General features: G+C 45.0%; 1 protein-coding gene across 1 annotated transcript; it reads left to right on the top strand.

Moving 5' to 3' along the window:
* The first annotated feature begins 5,334 nt into the window (after positions 1–5,334).
* Positions 5,335–18,817, top strand: LDLRAD1 (low density lipoprotein receptor class A domain containing 1). The gene is made up of 6 exons (XM_069737850.1): positions 5,335–5,460; positions 15,705–15,768; positions 15,843–15,965; positions 16,928–17,065; positions 17,615–17,743; positions 17,926–18,817. Exons 1-6 carry the CDS (start codon positions 5,440–5,442, stop codon positions 18,066–18,068), a joined length of 618 nt encoding a protein of 205 aa, XP_069593951.1. The 5' UTR covers positions 5,335–5,439; the 3' UTR covers positions 18,069–18,817.
* Positions 18,818–18,976: the final 159 nt, after the last annotated feature.

The following is an 18,976-nucleotide window of genomic DNA, read 5'->3' as shown; positions in this document are numbered from 1 at the left end:
TGTCTCTTTGCCCTAATGGGGAACAGGAAACACAGAGAGGTTTAAAAGGACCTCCCACCTGCCAGTGTCTTTCCTGTTCCCCATGGGACAGGGAGAGGTCTCCAGGTGCTGTTGTGGCCGGCGACTGCGGTACCTTTGTGCAGGCTCTGCCTGTTATAGCCGGGCAGCTGATGGTCGCGCTCCGCCTCCTCCCCTGCTGCTCCCGTCGTCCTGCTATGCAGGTGCCTCAGGGACCCCCTCCCGGCCTTCCCGCACCCCCACGAGGGCAAAGCAGGCCTGGGATCCCTCGCCGGGCTCCTCCATGAGCTGCTCGGCGTTCTCCCCCTCCATTGCCGGTTCGGCGTTCCGGATGTGACGTCGGCGGTCTCGCGCGTCACTTCCGGTCCTTCGTTCTCCTGGAGGCCGCTTCTTCCGGGTTCGCCGGCCGGCGTGTCGGACTGATGGCATCCCCTCACATGGATCCCGGAGGGGGAGGGGGAACTGTTGATTGCTGGAGGCAGGTGCGGACAGCGTTCTTAAACCCTGCTGAACCACCACTGAGGTAAGACTATTTTTCCCAGTATGGATGGTTCCTTGTGCCCTGCATCTGCGGAGCCCAGCGCTACCCCTGCTACAATAAGTGTTTTGCAGGGATAGGATCCGGGAGGTAGTACCTATAGGGGGTTTAATGTCCTCACTCCCCTCTCCCTTGTCATTTCAGGGAGAGAAGTCTGCCCCTAAAGCCGCTATTAAAAAGAAGTGCCCAGTCTGTGCTACTAAATTCCCTCTTAACTGGGACAAAAGACTCTGCCAGCCATGTACTGACAAAATTGTAAAAGCTGAGCAACCATCTCTGCTGGATGAAATTCGCTCCTTAGTAAAACAGGAGGTGCAATCTTCGTTAGCAGCTTTTACTACTCCTCCACCTCCGCCACCACATTCCCCAGCTAAAAAGAGAAAAATTCAGGTGGTCGAATCGGACTCTGATTCAGACCTCTCCCATACTTCATCTGTGGGCTGGGAAGATCCTGTATCACCTAAAGCTGAGGTCAGGAAATACCTCTTTTCCTCAGATTATATTGAGGATTTAGTATCTGCTGTCCGTAATACTATGGGCCTAGAAGAGGAATATGAACCACAGTCCGTACAGGATCAGATGTTTGGTGGACTCAGATCGGAGAAGAGAGTGGGGTTCCCGGTGCACGCTAACATCGTTAGTATGATTAATCAGGAATGGGAACAGCCTGAGAAACGCCTCACTACCCCTGCAGAAATTAAGCATAGATTTCCTCTAGAGGGTGAAGTAATCAAATTGGACATTCCAAAGGTTGATGTGCAGGTGGCTAGAGTCGCCAAAAGAACAGCACTCCCTTTTGAGGATTCTTCACAATTAAAGGATCCTATGGACAGAAAGATTGAAAGTCTCCTAAAGAAATCTTGGGAAACTTCTACGTCTATCCTTAAGGCCAATGTCGCTTCCACTTGTGTTGCCAGGGCCCTCTCCTGCTGGTTGGAGAAATTAGAGTCTCATATATCTCAGGGTACCCCGAGAGGTGAGTTATTAGATTCACTTCCCATCCTGCATAGAGCCTCTGGGTTTCTGGCTGACGCTTCTCTAGAATCTGTTAGAGTGGCTGCCAGATCTCTCGTACTCTCCAACTCTGCTAGAAGAGCCCTCTGGCTTAAAATATGGAGCGGTGATATCACCTCAAAGGCCAAGTTGTGTGCTATACCCTTTAAGGGAGATTATGTTTTCGGTCCGGCCTTAGACGATATTCTTGACAAGGCTACTGACAAGAAAAAGGCACTCCCGGAGCAAAAACAACCGAGAAAACGGTTTTTTCGTGCCCCACAGTCTCAGCCCCCTCAAAGAGGGAAAGGCAAAACCGGCAGGTGGAGTTACGCAAAAGGTAGAGGGAAAAATATTTTTGTCCCCCAGCAGCAGCAGCAACAGTCCCAACAGGACAAGCAATGACTCCGACCCGGTAGGGGGGAGACTCTCGAAATATGTGGGTCAGTGGGAAAATATCACCAGTTCCCACTGGGTCCTCAATGTCATCAAGGAGGGCCTATTAATAGAGTTAATTTCTTCCCCCCCTCAGGGTCTAAAAATTACTACCCTGCCGACTTCAAGAGATCACAGTTTATTGACTCTAGGTCTCAGGGATCTTATGAAATCAAATGTGATCTCCCCAGTTCCACTTTTGGAACAGGGAAAAGGACATTATTCCCGGCTGTTCTTAGTACCCAAACCCTCAGGGGATGTAAGAATTATTATAAACCTAAAGGGTCTAAACCAACATGTGAAATATCGCAAGTTCAAGATGGAGTCTGTAAGATCTGCAATTCCTCTGATAGGACATCACTCCTTTATGGCAACCATCGACCTAAAGGATGCATATTTTCACATCCCTATCCACCCGAGACACAGAAAATACCTCAGGTTTGCGATACAGGGGAGTCATCGTGTGGAGCACTATCAGTTTGGAGTCCTTCCCTTCGGCATTTCCTCAGCACCAAGAGTATTCTCCAAAATCATGGCAGAAGCAGTGTCATTTATCCGGAGTCAAGGTGTCTGCATAGTGCCCTACCTGGACGATCTCCTGATAGTAGCCCCCACCGAGATGACCCTGATGTCCCATGTGTCAACCACTTTGGAGATATTGAAGTCTCTGGGTTGGATTCCAAATATGAAGAAATCACAGCTTCAACCCTCAAAAACCAGAAAGTTCTTGGGTGTGGTTCTGGACTCAGCAAAACAGATGTCCTTTCTCCCAGACGATCACAGGCTACCATTAGTAGCAAAAGTCAGAAGATTCAAGGAGACGAGATTTCCTACTCTTCGGGAGGGAATGTCTCTCTTAGGCTCCATGACAGCCTGCATACAATCAGTGGCTTGGGCTCAAGCTCACTCGAGAATTCTTCAAACCCACATTCTAGACAGATGGGATGGTCGTCCTGGCACTCTAATAAAAAGGATTCACACACCCGGTCGAGTGAAAGCATCCTTAACATGGTGGATGAATTCCACAAACCTCCTGAAAGGTGTAAGTTGGATTCAGCTTCCGCTAGTCACAATCAAGACAGATGCCAGCAGGAGGGGCTGGGGAGCCATAATAAATCATGTTCCTTACCAAGGTCTTTGGAACCAGTCAATCAGCAACAAATCGTCAAATTTCAGAGAACTCAAAGCTGTGGAAGAGGCCCTGTTGGCAGCAAGCCGTCAGATTTCTGGTCAACATGTCCAGATCTACTCAGACAATATGACCACAGTGGCTCATATCAAGCACCAGGGCAGTACAAAAATCCTCAGTCTGAAAAAGATCTCCGCTCGAATTTTTTATTGGGCCGAAAAACACTTGCTGTCCCTGACGGCAATTCACCTAAAAGGGACTGCAAATATTCAAGCAGATTACCTGAGTCGCCAGGACATTCATCCTGGCGAATGGAGCCTGGATCTTCAGACGTTCAATATGCTAGTTCAAAAGTGGGGTCTTCCAGAGGTCGACCTCTTTGCCTCTTACCAGAACGCAAAAGTCAAAACCTTCTTTTCCTTGAACCCAAGAGGCAATCCCAGAGGTCTGGATGCCCTAGTCCAAGATTGGCACTTCCAGCTTGCCTACGCATTTCCGCCAATCCCAATCCTGGCAAAGGTTCTAAGGAAGATACGATCAGAAGGGACTCCGACTATCTTGATAGCTCCTTTTTGGCCCAAGAGAAGTTGGTTCAACTTGGTCATCCAACTACAAGTGGATGGACCGGTAATATTACCTCAAAAGAACAATCTCATAGTAACATAGTAACATAGTTAGTAAGGCCGAAAAAAGACATTTGTCCATCCAGTTCAGCCTATATTCCATCATAATAAATCCCCAGATCTACGTCCTTCTACAGAACCTAATTGTATGATACAATATTGTTCTGCTCCAGGAAGACATCCAGGCCTCTCTTGAACCCCTCGACTGAGTTCGCCATCACCACCTCCTCAGGCAAGCAATTCCAGATTCTCACTGCCCTAACAGTAAAGAATCCTCTTCTATGTTGGTGGAAAAACCTTCTCTCCTCCAGACGCAAAGAATGCCCCCTTGTGCCCGTCACCTTCCTTGGTATAAACAGATCCTCAGCGAGATATTTGTATTGTCCCCTTATATACTTATACATGGTTATTAGATCGCCCCTCAGTCGTCTTTTTTCTAGACTAAATAATCCTAATTTTGCTAATCTATCTGGGTATTGTAGTTCTCCCATCCCCTTTATTAATTTTGTTGCCCTCCTTTGTACTCTCTCTAGTTCCATTATATCCTTCCTGAGCACCGGTGCCCAAAACTGGACACAGTACTCCATGTGTGGTCTAACCAGGGATTTGTACAGAGGCAGTATAATGCTCTCATCGTGTGTATCCAGACCTCTTTTAATGCACCCCATAATTCTGTTTGCCTTCGAACACACAGGTTGTTGTTTTTTAGGTGGATCAGCTGTAAAATCCACATGAAAAATGATGTTAGTAAAAGTTCTGTAAAGGGCTCCCAAACGGGGAATAAAAAAACTAATCCCATTCAATGCCCCATTATGCAAAGATCAGATCAAAATGACAGATTATAGATCATGAGAATCAGGCTGTATTAAGTCCTCTCTAACATGTAGGCCAAGAAAAGCTCCTGACATGTTCTATGGCTCTGATTTATACCGGTCAGACGGAAGCTAAAAAGACATATTTCTTAAGTCGGCCATACACATGACTGCTGGCTGACCGATGATTTGGCCGGCAGCCATCTTAGCCGCCTCTCCGATACACAGGAGCACACCTTTGGCCCAGCACCACTGTGTAGGGATGAGTGAACCCTCGGAGATTTAATTTATTTGAAACAATGAAGATGCGAACGTTTAAGCTTGAAAACGGTCTTTGTACCGAAACTCTGAACATTGCAATGGACATCCTGGATCGGTCCGTGCTCGGCGTTTACCACAGGACACTAATTGTCCGGGCCGAACCCTGAACTTTTAAGTTCGAGTTTGCTCATCTGTACTCCTGTGTTGTCTATGGGAAAGACATGTCTGACAACGGCTTATCTCTGGGAAAACAAACTGATCGACGGTCTGAAATCGGACATGTTGATCGCCGATCATTCAGCCAGCCGAACCTGTGGATATCGGTGGGTTTGGCCGACACTAGTCTAATGAATGAGGGGCTTTTGCCTCTGTCTGACGACTAAAGGGTTGATGTTTCTCCTGCAGTAATCATGTTCATTGTCTTTACCTCAGTCACTAACCCGCAGGTGACTAATGGTGTACAGCAGTGTGGTGTCCTGTCAGTGTTTCTCTGGTTTCCAGGAAACATGGATCTCGGCCAGCCCTAAGCCTCAGCCCTTTATGTCCGCACTCGTTCAGTGGAGGAACCGACATAAGAAAGTGTTTAACTACAACCTGAATTACTAACCCTAAAAGAATCCGACGGGAAGAATGAACCGGACGTATCCCCAGGTGAGGGAATGGAGGCTGTATATACTGGTGCTAATAGGCGTACACATTGGAAGAACTGGGAGCGGGGAGGTAAGGAGCAGCTGATTGCTATCCACACTGGAACCTCACCCAGCCGACATGGTGGGATTACACTTCACTAGAGCATACTAAAAAAAAAAATTCATCCAGAGAAAATTGTTGATTTTTTTTTCTCATGTATCGACATCCTTTTTTCTTTTTTCTCTAGTCACCTTCCACGACGGCATATGGAGGTTGTCTCTTTGCCCTAATGGGGAACAGGAAACACAGAGAGGTTTAAAAGGACCTCCCACCTGCCAGTGTCTTTCCTGTTCCCCATGGGACAGGGAGAGGTCTCCAGGTGCTGTTGTGGCCGGCGACTGCGGTACCTTTGTGCAGGCTCTGCCTGTTATAGCCGGGCAGCTGATGGTCGCGCTCCGCCTCCTCCCCTGCTGCTCCCGTCGTCCTGCTATGCAGGTGCCTCAGGGACCCCCTCCCGGCCTTCCCGCACCCCCACGAGGGCAAAGCAGGCCTGGGATCCCTCGCCGGGCTCCTCCATGAGCTGCTCGGCGTTCTCCCCCTCCATTGCCGGTTCGGCGTTCCGGATGTGACGTCGGCGGTCTCGCGCGTCACTTCCGGTCCTTCGTTCTCCTGGAGGCCGCTTCTTCCGGGTTCGCCGGCCGGCGTGTCGGACTGATGGCATCCCCTCACATGGATCCCGGAGGGGGAGGGGGAACTGTTGATTGCTGGAGGCAGGTGCGGACAGCGTTCTTAAACCCTGCTGAACCACCACTGAGGTAAGACTATTTTTCCCAGTATGGATGGTTCCTTGTGCCCTGCATCTGCGGAGCCCAGCGCTACCCCTGCTACAATAAGTGTTTTGCAGGGATAGGATCCGGGAGGTAGTACCTATAGGGGGTTTAATGTCCTCACTCCCCTCTCCCTTGTCATTTCAGGGAGAGAAGTCTGCCCCTAAAGCCGCTATTAAAAAGAAGTGCCCAGTCTGTGCTACTAAATTCCCTCTTAACTGGGACAAAAGACTCTGCCAGCCATGTACTGACAAAATTGTAAAAGCTGAGCAACCATCTCTGCTGGATGAAATTCGCTCCTTAGTAAAACAGGAGGTGCAATCTTCGTTAGCAGCTTTTACTACTCCTCCACCTCCGCCACCACATTCCCCAGCTAAAAAGAGAAAAATTCAGGTGGTCGAATCGGACTCTGATTCAGACCTCTCCCATACTTCATCTGTGGGCTGGGAAGATCCTGTATCACCTAAAGCTGAGGTCAGGAAATACCTCTTTTCCTCAGATTATATTGAGGATTTAGTATCTGCTGTCCGTAATACTATGGGCCTAGAAGAGGAATATGAACCACAGTCCGTACAGGATCAGATGTTTGGTGGACTCAGATCGGAGAAGAGAGTGGGGTTCCCGGTGCACGCTAACATCGTTAGTATGATTAATCAGGAATGGGAACAGCCTGAGAAACGCCTCACTACCCCTGCAGAAATGAAGCATAGATTTCCTCTAGAGGGTGAAGTAATCAAATTGGACATTCCAAAGGTTGATGTGCAGGTGGCTAGAGTCGCCAAAAGAACAGCACTCCCTTTTGAGGATTCTTCACAATTAAAGGATCCTATGGACAGAAAGATTGAAAGTCTCCTAAAGAAATCTTGGGAAACTTCTACGTCTATCCTTAAGGCCAATGTCGCTTCCACTTGTGTTGCCAGGGCCCTCTCCTGCTGGTTGGAGAAATTAGAGTCTCATATATCTCAGGGTACCCCGAGAGGTGAGTTATTAGATTCACTTCCCATCCTGCATAGAGCCTCTGGGTTTCTGGCTGACGCTTCTCTAGAATCTGTTAGAGTGGCTGCCAGATCTCTCGTACTCTCCAACTCTGCTAGAAGAGCCCTCTGGCTTAAAATATGGAGCGGTGATATCACCTCAAAGGCCAAGTTGTGTGCTATACCCTTTAAGGGAGATTATGTTTTCGGTCCGGCCTTAGACGATATTCTTGACAAGGCTACTGACAAGAAAAAGGCACTCCCGGAGCAAAAACAACCGAGAAAACGGTTTTTTCGTGCCCCACAGTCTCAGCCCCCTCAAAGAGGGAAAGGCAAAACCGGCAGGTGGAGTTACGCAAAAGGTAGAGGGAAAAATATTTTTGTCCCCCAGCAGCAGCAGCAACAGTCCCAACAGGACAAGCAATGACTCCGACCCGGTAGGGGGGAGACTCTCGAAATATGTGGGTCAGTGGGAAAATATCACCAGTTCCCACTGGGTCCTCAATGTCATCAAGGAGGGCCTATTAATAGAGTTAATTTCTTCCCCCCCTCAGGGTCTAAAAATTACTACCCTGCCGACTTCAAGAGATCACAGTTTATTGACTCTAGGTCTCAGGGATCTTATGAAATCAAATGTGATCTCCCCAGTTCCACTTTTGGAACAGGGAAAAGGACATTATTCCCGGCTGTTCTTAGTACCCAAACCCTCAGGGGATGTAAGAATTATTATAAACCTAAAGGGTCTAAACCAACATGTGAAATATCGCAAGTTCAAGATGGAGTCTGTAAGATCTGCAATTCCTCTGATAGGACATCACTCCTTTATGGCAACCATCGACCTAAAGGATGCATATTTTCACATCCCTATCCACCCGAGACACAGAAAATACCTCAGGTTTGCGATACAGGGGAGTCATCGTGTGGAGCACTATCAGTTTGGAGTCCTTCCCTTCGGCATTTCCTCAGCACCAAGAGTATTCTCCAAAATCATGGCAGAAGCAGTGTCATTTATCCGGAGTCAAGGTGTCTGCATAGTGCCCTACCTGGACGATCTCCTGATAGTAGCCCCCACCGAGATGACCCTGATGTCCCATGTGTCAACCACTTTGGAGATATTGAAGTCTCTGGGTTGGATTCCAAATATGAAGAAATCACAGCTTCAACCCTCAAAAACCAGAAAGTTCTTGGGTGTGGTTCTGGACTCAGCAAAACAGATGTCCTTTCTCCCAGACGATCACAGGCTACCATTAGTAGCAAAAGTCAGAAGATTCAAGGAGACGAGATTTCCTACTCTTCGGGAGGGAATGTCTCTCTTAGGCTCCATGACAGCCTGCATACAATCAGTGGCTTGGGCTCAAGCTCACTCGAGAATTCTTCAAACCCACATTCTAGACAGATGGGATGGTCGTCCTGGCACTCTAATAAAAAGGATTCACACACCCGGTCGAGTGAAAGCATCCTTAACATGGTGGATGAATTCCACAAACCTCCTGAAAGGTGTAAGTTGGATTCAGCTTCCGCTAGTCACAATCAAGACAGATGCCAGCAGGAGGGGCTGGGGAGCCATAATAAATCATGTTCCTTACCAAGGTCTTTGGAACCAGTCAATCAGCAACAAATCGTCAAATTTCAGAGAACTCAAAGCTGTGGAAGAGGCCCTGTTGGCAGCAAGCCGTCAGATTTCTGGTCAACATGTCCAGATCTACTCAGACAATATGACCACAGTGGCTCATATCAAGCACCAGGGCAGTACAAAAATCCTCAGTCTGAAAAAGATCTCCGCTCGAATTTTTTATTGGGCCGAAAAACACTTGCTGTCCCTGACGGCAATTCACCTAAAAGGGACTGCAAATATTCAAGCAGATTACCTGAGTCGCCAGGACATTCATCCTGGCGAATGGAGCCTGGATCTTCAGACGTTCAATATGCTAGTTCAAAAGTGGGGTCTTCCAGAGGTCGACCTCTTTGCCTCTTACCAGAACGCAAAAGTCAAAACCTTCTTTTCCTTGAACCCAAGAGGCAATCCCAGAGGTCTGGATGCCCTAGTCCAAGATTGGCACTTCCAGCTTGCCTACGCATTTCCGCCAATCCCAATCCTGGCAAAGGTTCTAAGGAAGATACGATCAGAAGGGACTCCGACTATCTTGATAGCTCCTTTTTGGCCCAAGAGAAGTTGGTTCAACTTGGTCATCCAACTACAAGTGGATGGACCGGTAATATTACCTCAAAAGAACAATCTCATAGTAACATAGTAACATAGTTAGTAAGGCCGAAAAAAGACATTTGTCCATCCAGTTCAGCCTATATTCCATCATAATAAATCCCCAGATCTACGTCCTTCTACAGAACCTAATTGTATGATACAATATTGTTCTGCTCCAGGAAGACATCCAGGCCTCTCTTGAACCCCTCGACTGAGTTCGCCATCACCACCTCCTCAGGCAAGCAATTCCAGATTCTCACTGCCCTAACAGTAAAGAATCCTCTTCTATGTTGGTGGAAAAACCTTCTCTCCTCCAGACGCAAAGAATGCCCCCTTGTGCCCGTCACCTTCCTTGGTATAAACAGATCCTCAGCGAGATATTTGTATTGTCCCCTTATATACTTATACATGGTTATTAGATCGCCCCTCAGTCGTCTTTTTTCTAGACTAAATAATCCTAATTTTGCTAATCTATCTGGGTATTGTAGTTCTCCCATCCCCTTTATTAATTTTGTTGCCCTCCTTTGTACTCTCTCTAGTTCCATTATATCCTTCCTGAGCACCGGTGCCCAAAACTGGACACAGTACTCCATGTGCGGTCTAACTAGGGATTTGTACAGAGGCAGTATAATGCTCTCATCATGTGTATCCAGACCTCTTTTAATGCACCCCATGATCCTGTTTGCCTTGGCAGCTGCTGCCTGGCACTGGCTGCTCCAGGTAAGTTTATCATTAACTAGGATCCCCAAGTCCTTCTCCCTGTCAGATTTACCCAGTGGTTTCCCGTTCAGTGTGTAACGGTGATATTGATTCCTTCTTCTCCTCTCTCAGGGTCCTATTCTCCACGCAGACCCTCAGAAATGGAACTTAGCAGCGTGGTTACTGAAGCCCACGTGTTGAAAGCAAAAGGTCTATCGGACCCCGTCATAGCTACTCTCCAAAAGTCGAGAAAGCCAGTAACCAACGCCATATACAACAAAATATGGAAAAAGTTTTCGTCTTTTTGTTTACCTAACCTTCCAGACCCTCTCAAGCCTAATATACCTAACATCTTAGATTTTTTACAAAAAGGCTTAGAAATGGGTCTTAGGCCCAGTACTCTCAAAGTCCAGGTCTCGGCACTTAGCTCCTTTTTTGATCAAGATCTAGCAGGTCATCGCTGGATCAAAAGATTCTTAACATCAGCAACTAGGATGAATCCTAGAAAACAGATAATAGTTCCCCCATGGGATCTTAATGTGGTGCTTCAAGGTCTTACAGGCCCGCCTTTTGAACCTTTGTCCTCCTGCTCTCTTCAAAATCTTGCCTATAAAACTGTGTTTTTGGTAGCCATAACTTCGGCTAGAAGAGTGGGTGAACTACAAGCCTTATCTATAAGAGAGCCGTATCTTCTAGTGAGAGATGACTCAATAGTACTTCGTCTAGATCCTTCTTTTCTTCCGAAGGTAGTCTCTGATTTTCATCGTTCCCAAGAGATTGTTCTACCAACCTTTTGCCATAATCCTGCAAATTCGGAAGAAAGAAGATTCAACACTCTGGACGTCCGACGTATTGTGCTGCAATACTTAGATCAGACCCGTGTTTTCAGAATCGATCATAACCTCTTTGTCCATCCCTCTGGGCAAAATAAGGGTAAAAAAGTAGCTAAAAGTACCATTGCTACATGGATCAAAAAGGCTATAACGGAAGCCTACCTTGCTCAAAACAAAATACCTCCAGTAGGGATCAAGGCCCATTCAACAAGATCTACGTCAGTCTCCTGGGCAGAAAGAGCAGGTGCATCCCCAGAGCAGATCTGCAGGGCAGCAACGTGGTCTTCACTTCATACTTTCTCTAAACATTACAGATTAGATGTATTGTCCAATAAGGACTTAGTCTTCGGCCGTAAAGTTCTGCAGGCCGTTGTCCCTCCCTAGTGCCAAATTAGTTGGTATTCCTCCATATGCCGTCGTGGAAGGTGACTAGAGAAAATAGAATTATTCTTACCGTTAATTCGGTTTCTAGGAACCTTCCACGACGGCACTAATTTCCCACCCGATACATATTCCTGGACTAGTTCTGGGATTCAGAAGGTAAACCGGTGCTATGGTTTCAGTTGTAAGTCACTGGCAGGTGGGAGGTGGGAGGTCCTTTTAAACCTCTCTGTGTTTCCTGTTCCCCATTAGGGCAAAGAGACAACCTCCATATGCCGTCGTGGAAGGTTCCTAGAAACCGAATTAACGGTAAGAATAATTCTATTTTTTTTTTTTGGGGGGGGGGGGGGATCATCCGCTATTAAAATTTACAAGACCAAATACAGTTTCCCAAAGATTTTAATTAGCTGCTGTATTATATGGTTGATCCATATAGAATCCGATTTTTATTTTTTGTGCGCCCACAGACTTGAATAGGCGAGTCTCATCTGAAATACAGAGAGTGAGGAGAAAGCCGTTATCAGACTCCTCGTCTCCCCTTAAGACTCTGATGAGACGGCCGCCTCTCGCCTGCGCGGTGGGGATGTGCGGCTACGGTTATCGTCAATATAAAGGGACTAAGTGATAAAATGCTCCTTGATAGATGAATAATCATCAACCGCCGTAACATTGCGCTGTAACCATGAACCATTTGGATGATCGCCAGCGGGTGATATCACTTATTTGGCGACAAAACAATAAACTTAGAACAATCATTCAGCTGATAGCAGTTCGTACACTCATTATTAGGCAGCAAAGAGCAATTACTCATTTTTAAAAAAATTTTTTTAACCCTTCAACGTCCATTGGAAAAAGACGCAAATTTGAGGTACAGAATCCGCACTAAAGGTACAAGAGGCAGAATAAGTGGTATTTCTCAAAGGGGAACTTTCACTGGATTTCTCCATTTAAATGGAGTCTCTCCTCCAATTGCCGCTGCTCCGCTGATTCTGGAACAGTTTTTCTTCTGTGACCCTCTATTCCAAAGTTATACCCCCTACTTGTAATAATAGTACAAATTCTTTGTGGGTGTTTACTTTTTCTCCTCTGATGTTGGCCAATAAAATCACAGAGAAGTTCTATGGTACACGCCCAGTTGGTTGAAGGGAAAATCTCCACTATTATTACCTTTAGGGCATAAAGGATAGGCACAGAAGAAAAAGAAAAATTCAGAGCTGCGGCAAACCAATGAAAGTTCCTCTTTAAAGGATATGGACTCCTTCAAGCAAAATTTTTATTTTTTTTCTTCATTAAATTAATATTTTGGGCTTAAAATAACTTTTTGGGGAAAAGTGGATAATTAATGTCATGTCGGTGTACAGCACCAATTAAAAATATTCATAGTGCATGCTGTCATTTCTTTTCCATGCAGTCATTTGGTCTGTGTGGGAAATTGGGCCGGGTGCTGCATATCTGTCCCCTATTCAAATCAAATATATATATATATATATATATATATATATTTACAGCTCCGCAACTGAGCGCTTCTCACGGCAAACAGTTGATTGTTGGGGGTGATGGGCATCATACCTCCAAAGATCAGATAATTATGGCCTATCCTAAGGTTAGGCCATCGGTGTAAACACCCCGGACACCCCCTTTAAGTATTACTCCAGCTGCTGCTCCATTTTGCACCAGTCATGCATAGTTGCAGTCTAAAGGGGCTTTTGCACTAATAATGTTGGGATGTAAACAGACCGCCGATCATCCCATGAACGATAAAACGCTTGTTCATTGGGTGAAGTCTTTTGTACAGTGCAAAAAAAAATCCTTGTTCTCGGTGGTGCATCGTCCTGTGTAAACAGGAAACGTGCTGCCGCAAACCATAGAAGCCTATTGTTTATTTTTGTCTGCTTGTGTAAACAGGTATTTGAAAGATCGGCAAAGTTTACCAATCTGTGGTCCTATTGTGCCAACAGTTGGTCCTTGTAAACAGACCCTACTCAAAAAGTGCCACGAATAGGCCAAGAAAGACACCTGTTCCGTGCTGAAACGCGTTGGTGAAATAAAAACATTGCTTCTACAGACTTCTGAGCTGTCTTCTGTTCCAGCAGTTCCCACTAAATCCTTTTTTTTATATATTATTTCTCTAAGCCAAGAAAGGGGCACTGAGGCAGCATCTAACTACAAGGTGGTCCGGCAGTGGTCCAGCTAGAACAATCCAGCGGCGGATTGCAGATAGGACTTGATTGTATTCGCTGACTAAATTCTCCTTATTGTTGGTGACACCTGCCGAAATGCAATCGTTGGCTGTGGCTTCTAGGTAATTTGCAAACTTTTAAGACATTGGGTGATGTTGACAGCCATTGTCCCCCTGGAAAGCTTGGGGGGCCAATTAGCCAAATTACAATTCACCAAAGTCTTAAATATTTATACTTTGTGCGATCATCACCTATAGAGTAATCAAAGCATAGACCTAGGATACAAGCCGTGCAGCCACATAGAGAAGCCGCTTGTACGCGCCATTCTTCTGTAAGGATTTGTCCATACACAGCCCTATGAATAGCAGTGACCGCTCTTATGAGGTGTGAATTGGACACTTGGCAGGACGGGTGTCAACAGGCTGATTGTAATTTGTGATGAAACGTCGTGTCAGAGACGCCATGTTGTACTCACCGTCACATGTACATATTATCGTGTATAGCAGTAAAGTAACAGTTCACCTTATGTTTCCGAGAATCTGCAACAACGCATGTGGCTGCACAATTCTGCAAAAAAAATGTCAGTCCCACCTGACCACAAACCTACCAATATCTCTGTAAGACCTCGTTCAGACATCAGCATACAAGTGCTGTCTGTGTTGTTCATGGATAGCACTTGAAACTATAATAGTGAAAGGGGTCATTCACACGTTCATGATTTTTCACTGACCAAGAGGTCCACGTAAAATCGCAAAGACGTCTGATTTTGATCCGAGGGTCAGATGAAAATCGGTATTAAAAGTCTTTGGGTACAAAAAAAAAATCATACAGCACTTACATGCCATCCGAGTACGGTCCGATTTTTCACAGACTGTTAGATAGGAGAAACTATGTTTTGTTCATGTACGAGAAGAACTGATGATACGTGAAGCAAACTCTGACTAAAGTCGGATCAAACATGAACCAAAATCGGCGCAAACTCAGATTAAACTCGAACCAAACTCAGAACAAAGTCAAAACAAAGTTGGAAGAAAGTCAGACCCAAGTCGGACCATTCGGACCAAAGTTGGAACAAAGTTGGACCAAAGTCGGAACAAAGTTGGGCCAAAGTCGGAACAAAGTCGGAACAAAGTTGGAACAAAGTCGGAACAAAGTCGGAACAAAGTCGGAACAAAGTCGGAACAAAGTTGGACCAAAGTCGGAACAAAGTTGGACCAAAGTCGGAACAAAGTCGGAACAAAGTAGGAACAAAGTTGGAACAAAGTCGGAACAAAGTTGGACCAAAGTTGGACCAAAGTTGGACCAAAGTTGGACCAAAGTCAAAACAAAGTCGGAACAAAGTTGGACCAAAGTCGGAACAAAGTTGGACCAAAGTCGGAACAAAGTTGGACCAAAGTCGGAACAAAGTTGGACCAAAGTCGGAACAAAGTTGGACCAAAGTCGGAACAAAGTTGGACCAAAGTCGGAACAAAGTCGGACCAAAGTCGGAACAAAGTCGGACCAAAGTCAAAACAAAGTCGGACCAAAGTCAAAACAAAGTCGGACCAAAGTCAAAACAAAGTCGGACCAAAGTCAAAACAAAGTCGGACCAAAGTCAAAACAAAGTCAAAGCAAAGTCGGAACAAACTTGGAACAAACTCGGACCAAAATTAGATCAAACTTGGACCAAACTTGGAGCAAATATCTAAGTGCAGTCCAATGTTTCACACGCTCCCATAGACTTGAATAGGTTCATGCACTCGCAGCATGTAGCCATTGTTTTCTCGTGGTGAATTTGTCATGAGAAAAACCGCAGATCTGCACTGCACCATAGTATAACATTGGGCCGACTGCTGTCCGATAAAACATCAGATAGCACTCGGCGGCCGTGTTATACGCTCGTGTGAGCGAGCCCTGCTACGACCATATTCACATCTTCAGTATTTGGTCAGTATAAAATCAGTATTTGGAAAACCAGGAGTGGGCGATTAAATACAGACGTGGTGACGTGTTTCGTTTATACTTTTCCTCTGATTGTTCCTCACATGGTTTTGTCTTACAAATACTCAGGTAAAATACTGACCAAATACTGACCGTGTGAACGTGGCCTATGAGAGTTGATAGTTATCGGTGTGATCTAGACACCGTTTTAATGCCAGCAGTTTTTCATACTATGTTTACTCTTGCAGCGGAGAAGTATGGACGCTTCATCATTGGGATCTACAGTGTCGATGCTCTCAAAGGATGAGAAGGGTAAATTCACATTTTGGCCATTACTTTGCAGTATTTTTGACTTTTATTAACAAACAGAAAACGTTGTTTCCCAGATTTGTGTAGGGGCTGCAGCAGAAGATGTGTGTGCATCATAGCTGTGATACTAATCATTCTGATGATCATTGTTGCTGCCATTGTCTGTGCCGTTCTACTCGCCCTCCCTGCTCGCACCCCAGGTAATACGTGATATGTGCAGTCCAAAAAGCGGACTGGTTTGTAGCATATGGGGAATGTAGCAATATACTAGACATCACAGACATGTACAGTATGTGTCTGGTACATTATCTGTGATTTGGTGCTGCTGAGCTTTGTGCCTTTATCTGCACCCAATTCGCAGGCTGCTATATACAGTGACCGTGTTCTGTGGACACTTTATATGGAGATTGGTCACTGCGACAGATGGGAGCCAGAAGACCACAGCATCTGATTTCTTCTACTCCTGCACGGATTAGAAGCACTTCACCTTCATATTAAACAGTGCCAAATTATTTTAGCAGTGCAGGGGTTAATCTCCTCCTGGAAGCTTTCCTGCATTAAGATCTCAGCTGTTCAGTTAGCCACTCCCATCTCCTATATAATCTGGGCCCTGGCTAGCACTCATTGCCAGAGCAAGCTTCTGCTGCACGGCTGGAGGTTGTTGTTGGTTATTATTGGAGAATGCGGTTGGTGGATTTATCTGTGACTGTTGCTAGGTTTTGAGTGTGTGATAATTCCCTTTATTGGCCTACTGTGGTTTAACCCCACCCTTCAATCCCTAGTACACACCTCTGCTGTTTATGTGTGAGTATATTTGTATGTTTGGTATTTTCCTTTATCCTTTTTCGCATTACCTTGTTAGTCTGGTTGAATATTACAGTACACTACTCCTCCCCTCTTCCCAGGGTGGGGGAAGGGTACAGACTGAGGGCTGATTCAGGAGCTAAGGCAAGGTATGTGGCCCTGGCGTCTTCACCATCAGAAATAATCTGGGGAACAGGGGGAGCTAGGGCTTCCCCTAATGTTAGGGACAGGTAAGGAGCCCTTGGTCCCGGGACACCTGACAACAGAGTCGTGACAAGATTACCTGGTATTTCTAGTCACTATCACGGACGAGTGCTGAATAATGATGTACAATACTTAGGTCTCTTTGTGTTTTCAGAAACTCGCTTCTGCGTCACATCAGATAACTTCACCGGTTTCCTATGTGATGACAGAATAACATGTTTGCTGCCATCTTCAGTCTGTAATTCTGCAAGTGACTGCGGCAACGGGGAGGATGAAGCTACTTCACTATGCAGTGAGTAAAACTTAGCTTTTTTTTTTAAATCATTGTCAATTACGTTTTGTATTTCTGCCCTTTGACATCTATCCTGTAAAGACTATGGAAACATTTTTGTATATGCGAGGATTAACTTGATTTAACCAAAAAAAGTTGCACCAAGTTTCAGGATACAATTTGTTTTTATTTTCCTGATCCTACTACTAGTTTCAGACTTCTCTTTTGAGTTCTGTGCATGCAGGATGCGGAGGTCTTCATTAGTTCTTCAGTATCAGCACAGCTTCATTCATGCAGCTTTATCATCTCGGCAAAAGTTGACTCTTGCGATTCTTTTTATTCACATTTAGCAGAAAAAGTGAGCCGGTCATCTGTTATCAGTTTTTTTTGCTACCCCATATGAACAGCATGATGTAGAGGCAGAGACCCTGATTCCAGCGATGTGTCACTCACTGGGCTGCTTGCTGCAGTTTTGATAAAAGCTAAGCTCTCAGATCAGGTGGTAATAACTTGGTGAATGATTCACTTTATATACCCCAATATTTTGACTGAGAATTTTGTGTCCCGTAGGTAACCTGCCCGATAATTTACCTGGATATTTAATATTTCGGTGTGGAAATCCTCAGTTTTGGATCTACAGTAACTTGAAGTGTAATGGCATCAATAATTGCGGAGACTGTTCTGATGAGTCTCAGTCATGTAAGTATAAGGAAAAACGGGGGCTCAATTTTTAACATTTATATGGAAGAAAACATTTTTTTTTTAATATTCCTCATGTTTTTCCAGTTTAAAAGTATCGGGTTCTTTCCTGTGCACCATGAATGGTGGTTATCTAGGCTTTGTACCCCTTGGCCTAACTTTCATCTACGTTTTTCTCTTAGTGGCGTCCTGTTCCTCCTGTCCGAATAATTGGTGGCCATGTACCCCAGTGCTCTACCAGTACTGCAACTGCATCCCCAGATCATTATGTGGCAATGGAGTCCAAGACTGCGTGAGCTGGTCTGATGAATATCAGTGCAAGTGACCAGATCAATAGCATAATGTACTTATATCTGTATATACATCAATTACACACATGTACACTCCTGATTACATAGCCTTATATTAAAGTTCATGTAATCAATCTACACCAACAGGTGGTCCTCACCATAAACACGACATATCCTCGTAAGGTTAGCACTACAGTATATTTAACCACTTGGTGCTTACTTACCTCTATGGGCACCTTTGACATAAACCCACATTTTTATTACCGTACATATGTTAGTTACCTTTAGTAAATAAAATTGCAAAATCCCAGTCTATAGTCTTCAGTTATTCATTAATTTTCATCCAGTGCCTTGATATGCAGTTTTCGGCCTGAGTCAAGTTTCTAGTTGGAGTATTCCTCCCAGTAATATAGGCTGGATGCGAGGTCAAAGGTGGTTGCTGCCTGCACTTGCATTCATGTATCAACTCAACACCAATGTTGTGCTTTCTGAGGTGTTTGTAACCTGTTTTCTCTGCACTCCATAAAACTTTAGATACTTTCCCCTCTCTCCTGCTATCTGTAACACTGCAGAGAAGAGGGAGCAGGAACTCTTACAGATCTGCAACATTTTTACAGAGAAGACTTAGACACTTTGCAGCATAAAAATATTAGAAAAATGTTTAATGAAGACTATTTATAAAGTAGCTTAACTTTGTATTTAGGAAGCAAATAAAGAATAAAAAAGGTAATTCTTGTAAGTGATGTAAATTATTAACTTAATAAAACAGACCTTCTTCCATTTATGAATTACAGTTGTGCCCCTCATTGTGATATCTTAACAGCTGAATAGGTGGGTTTCTTCCTTGAATTTATAACTTTTGCAGTCACATTCAGTCTAATGTACTGTGATATAACAATCTCACCTTTTTTTGTGGCCTTGAAACAAATTGTAAAGTTGGATT

The sequence above is a fragment of the Ranitomeya imitator genome, chromosome 8 (assembly GCF_032444005.1).
Source record: "Ranitomeya imitator isolate aRanImi1 chromosome 8, aRanImi1.pri, whole genome shotgun sequence".
NCBI classification, from domain to species: Eukaryota; Metazoa; Chordata; class Amphibia; order Anura; family Dendrobatidae; genus Ranitomeya; species Ranitomeya imitator.
The sequence above is the reverse complement of the archived record's forward strand: the minus strand, read 5'-3'. Positions and strand labels throughout refer to the sequence as shown.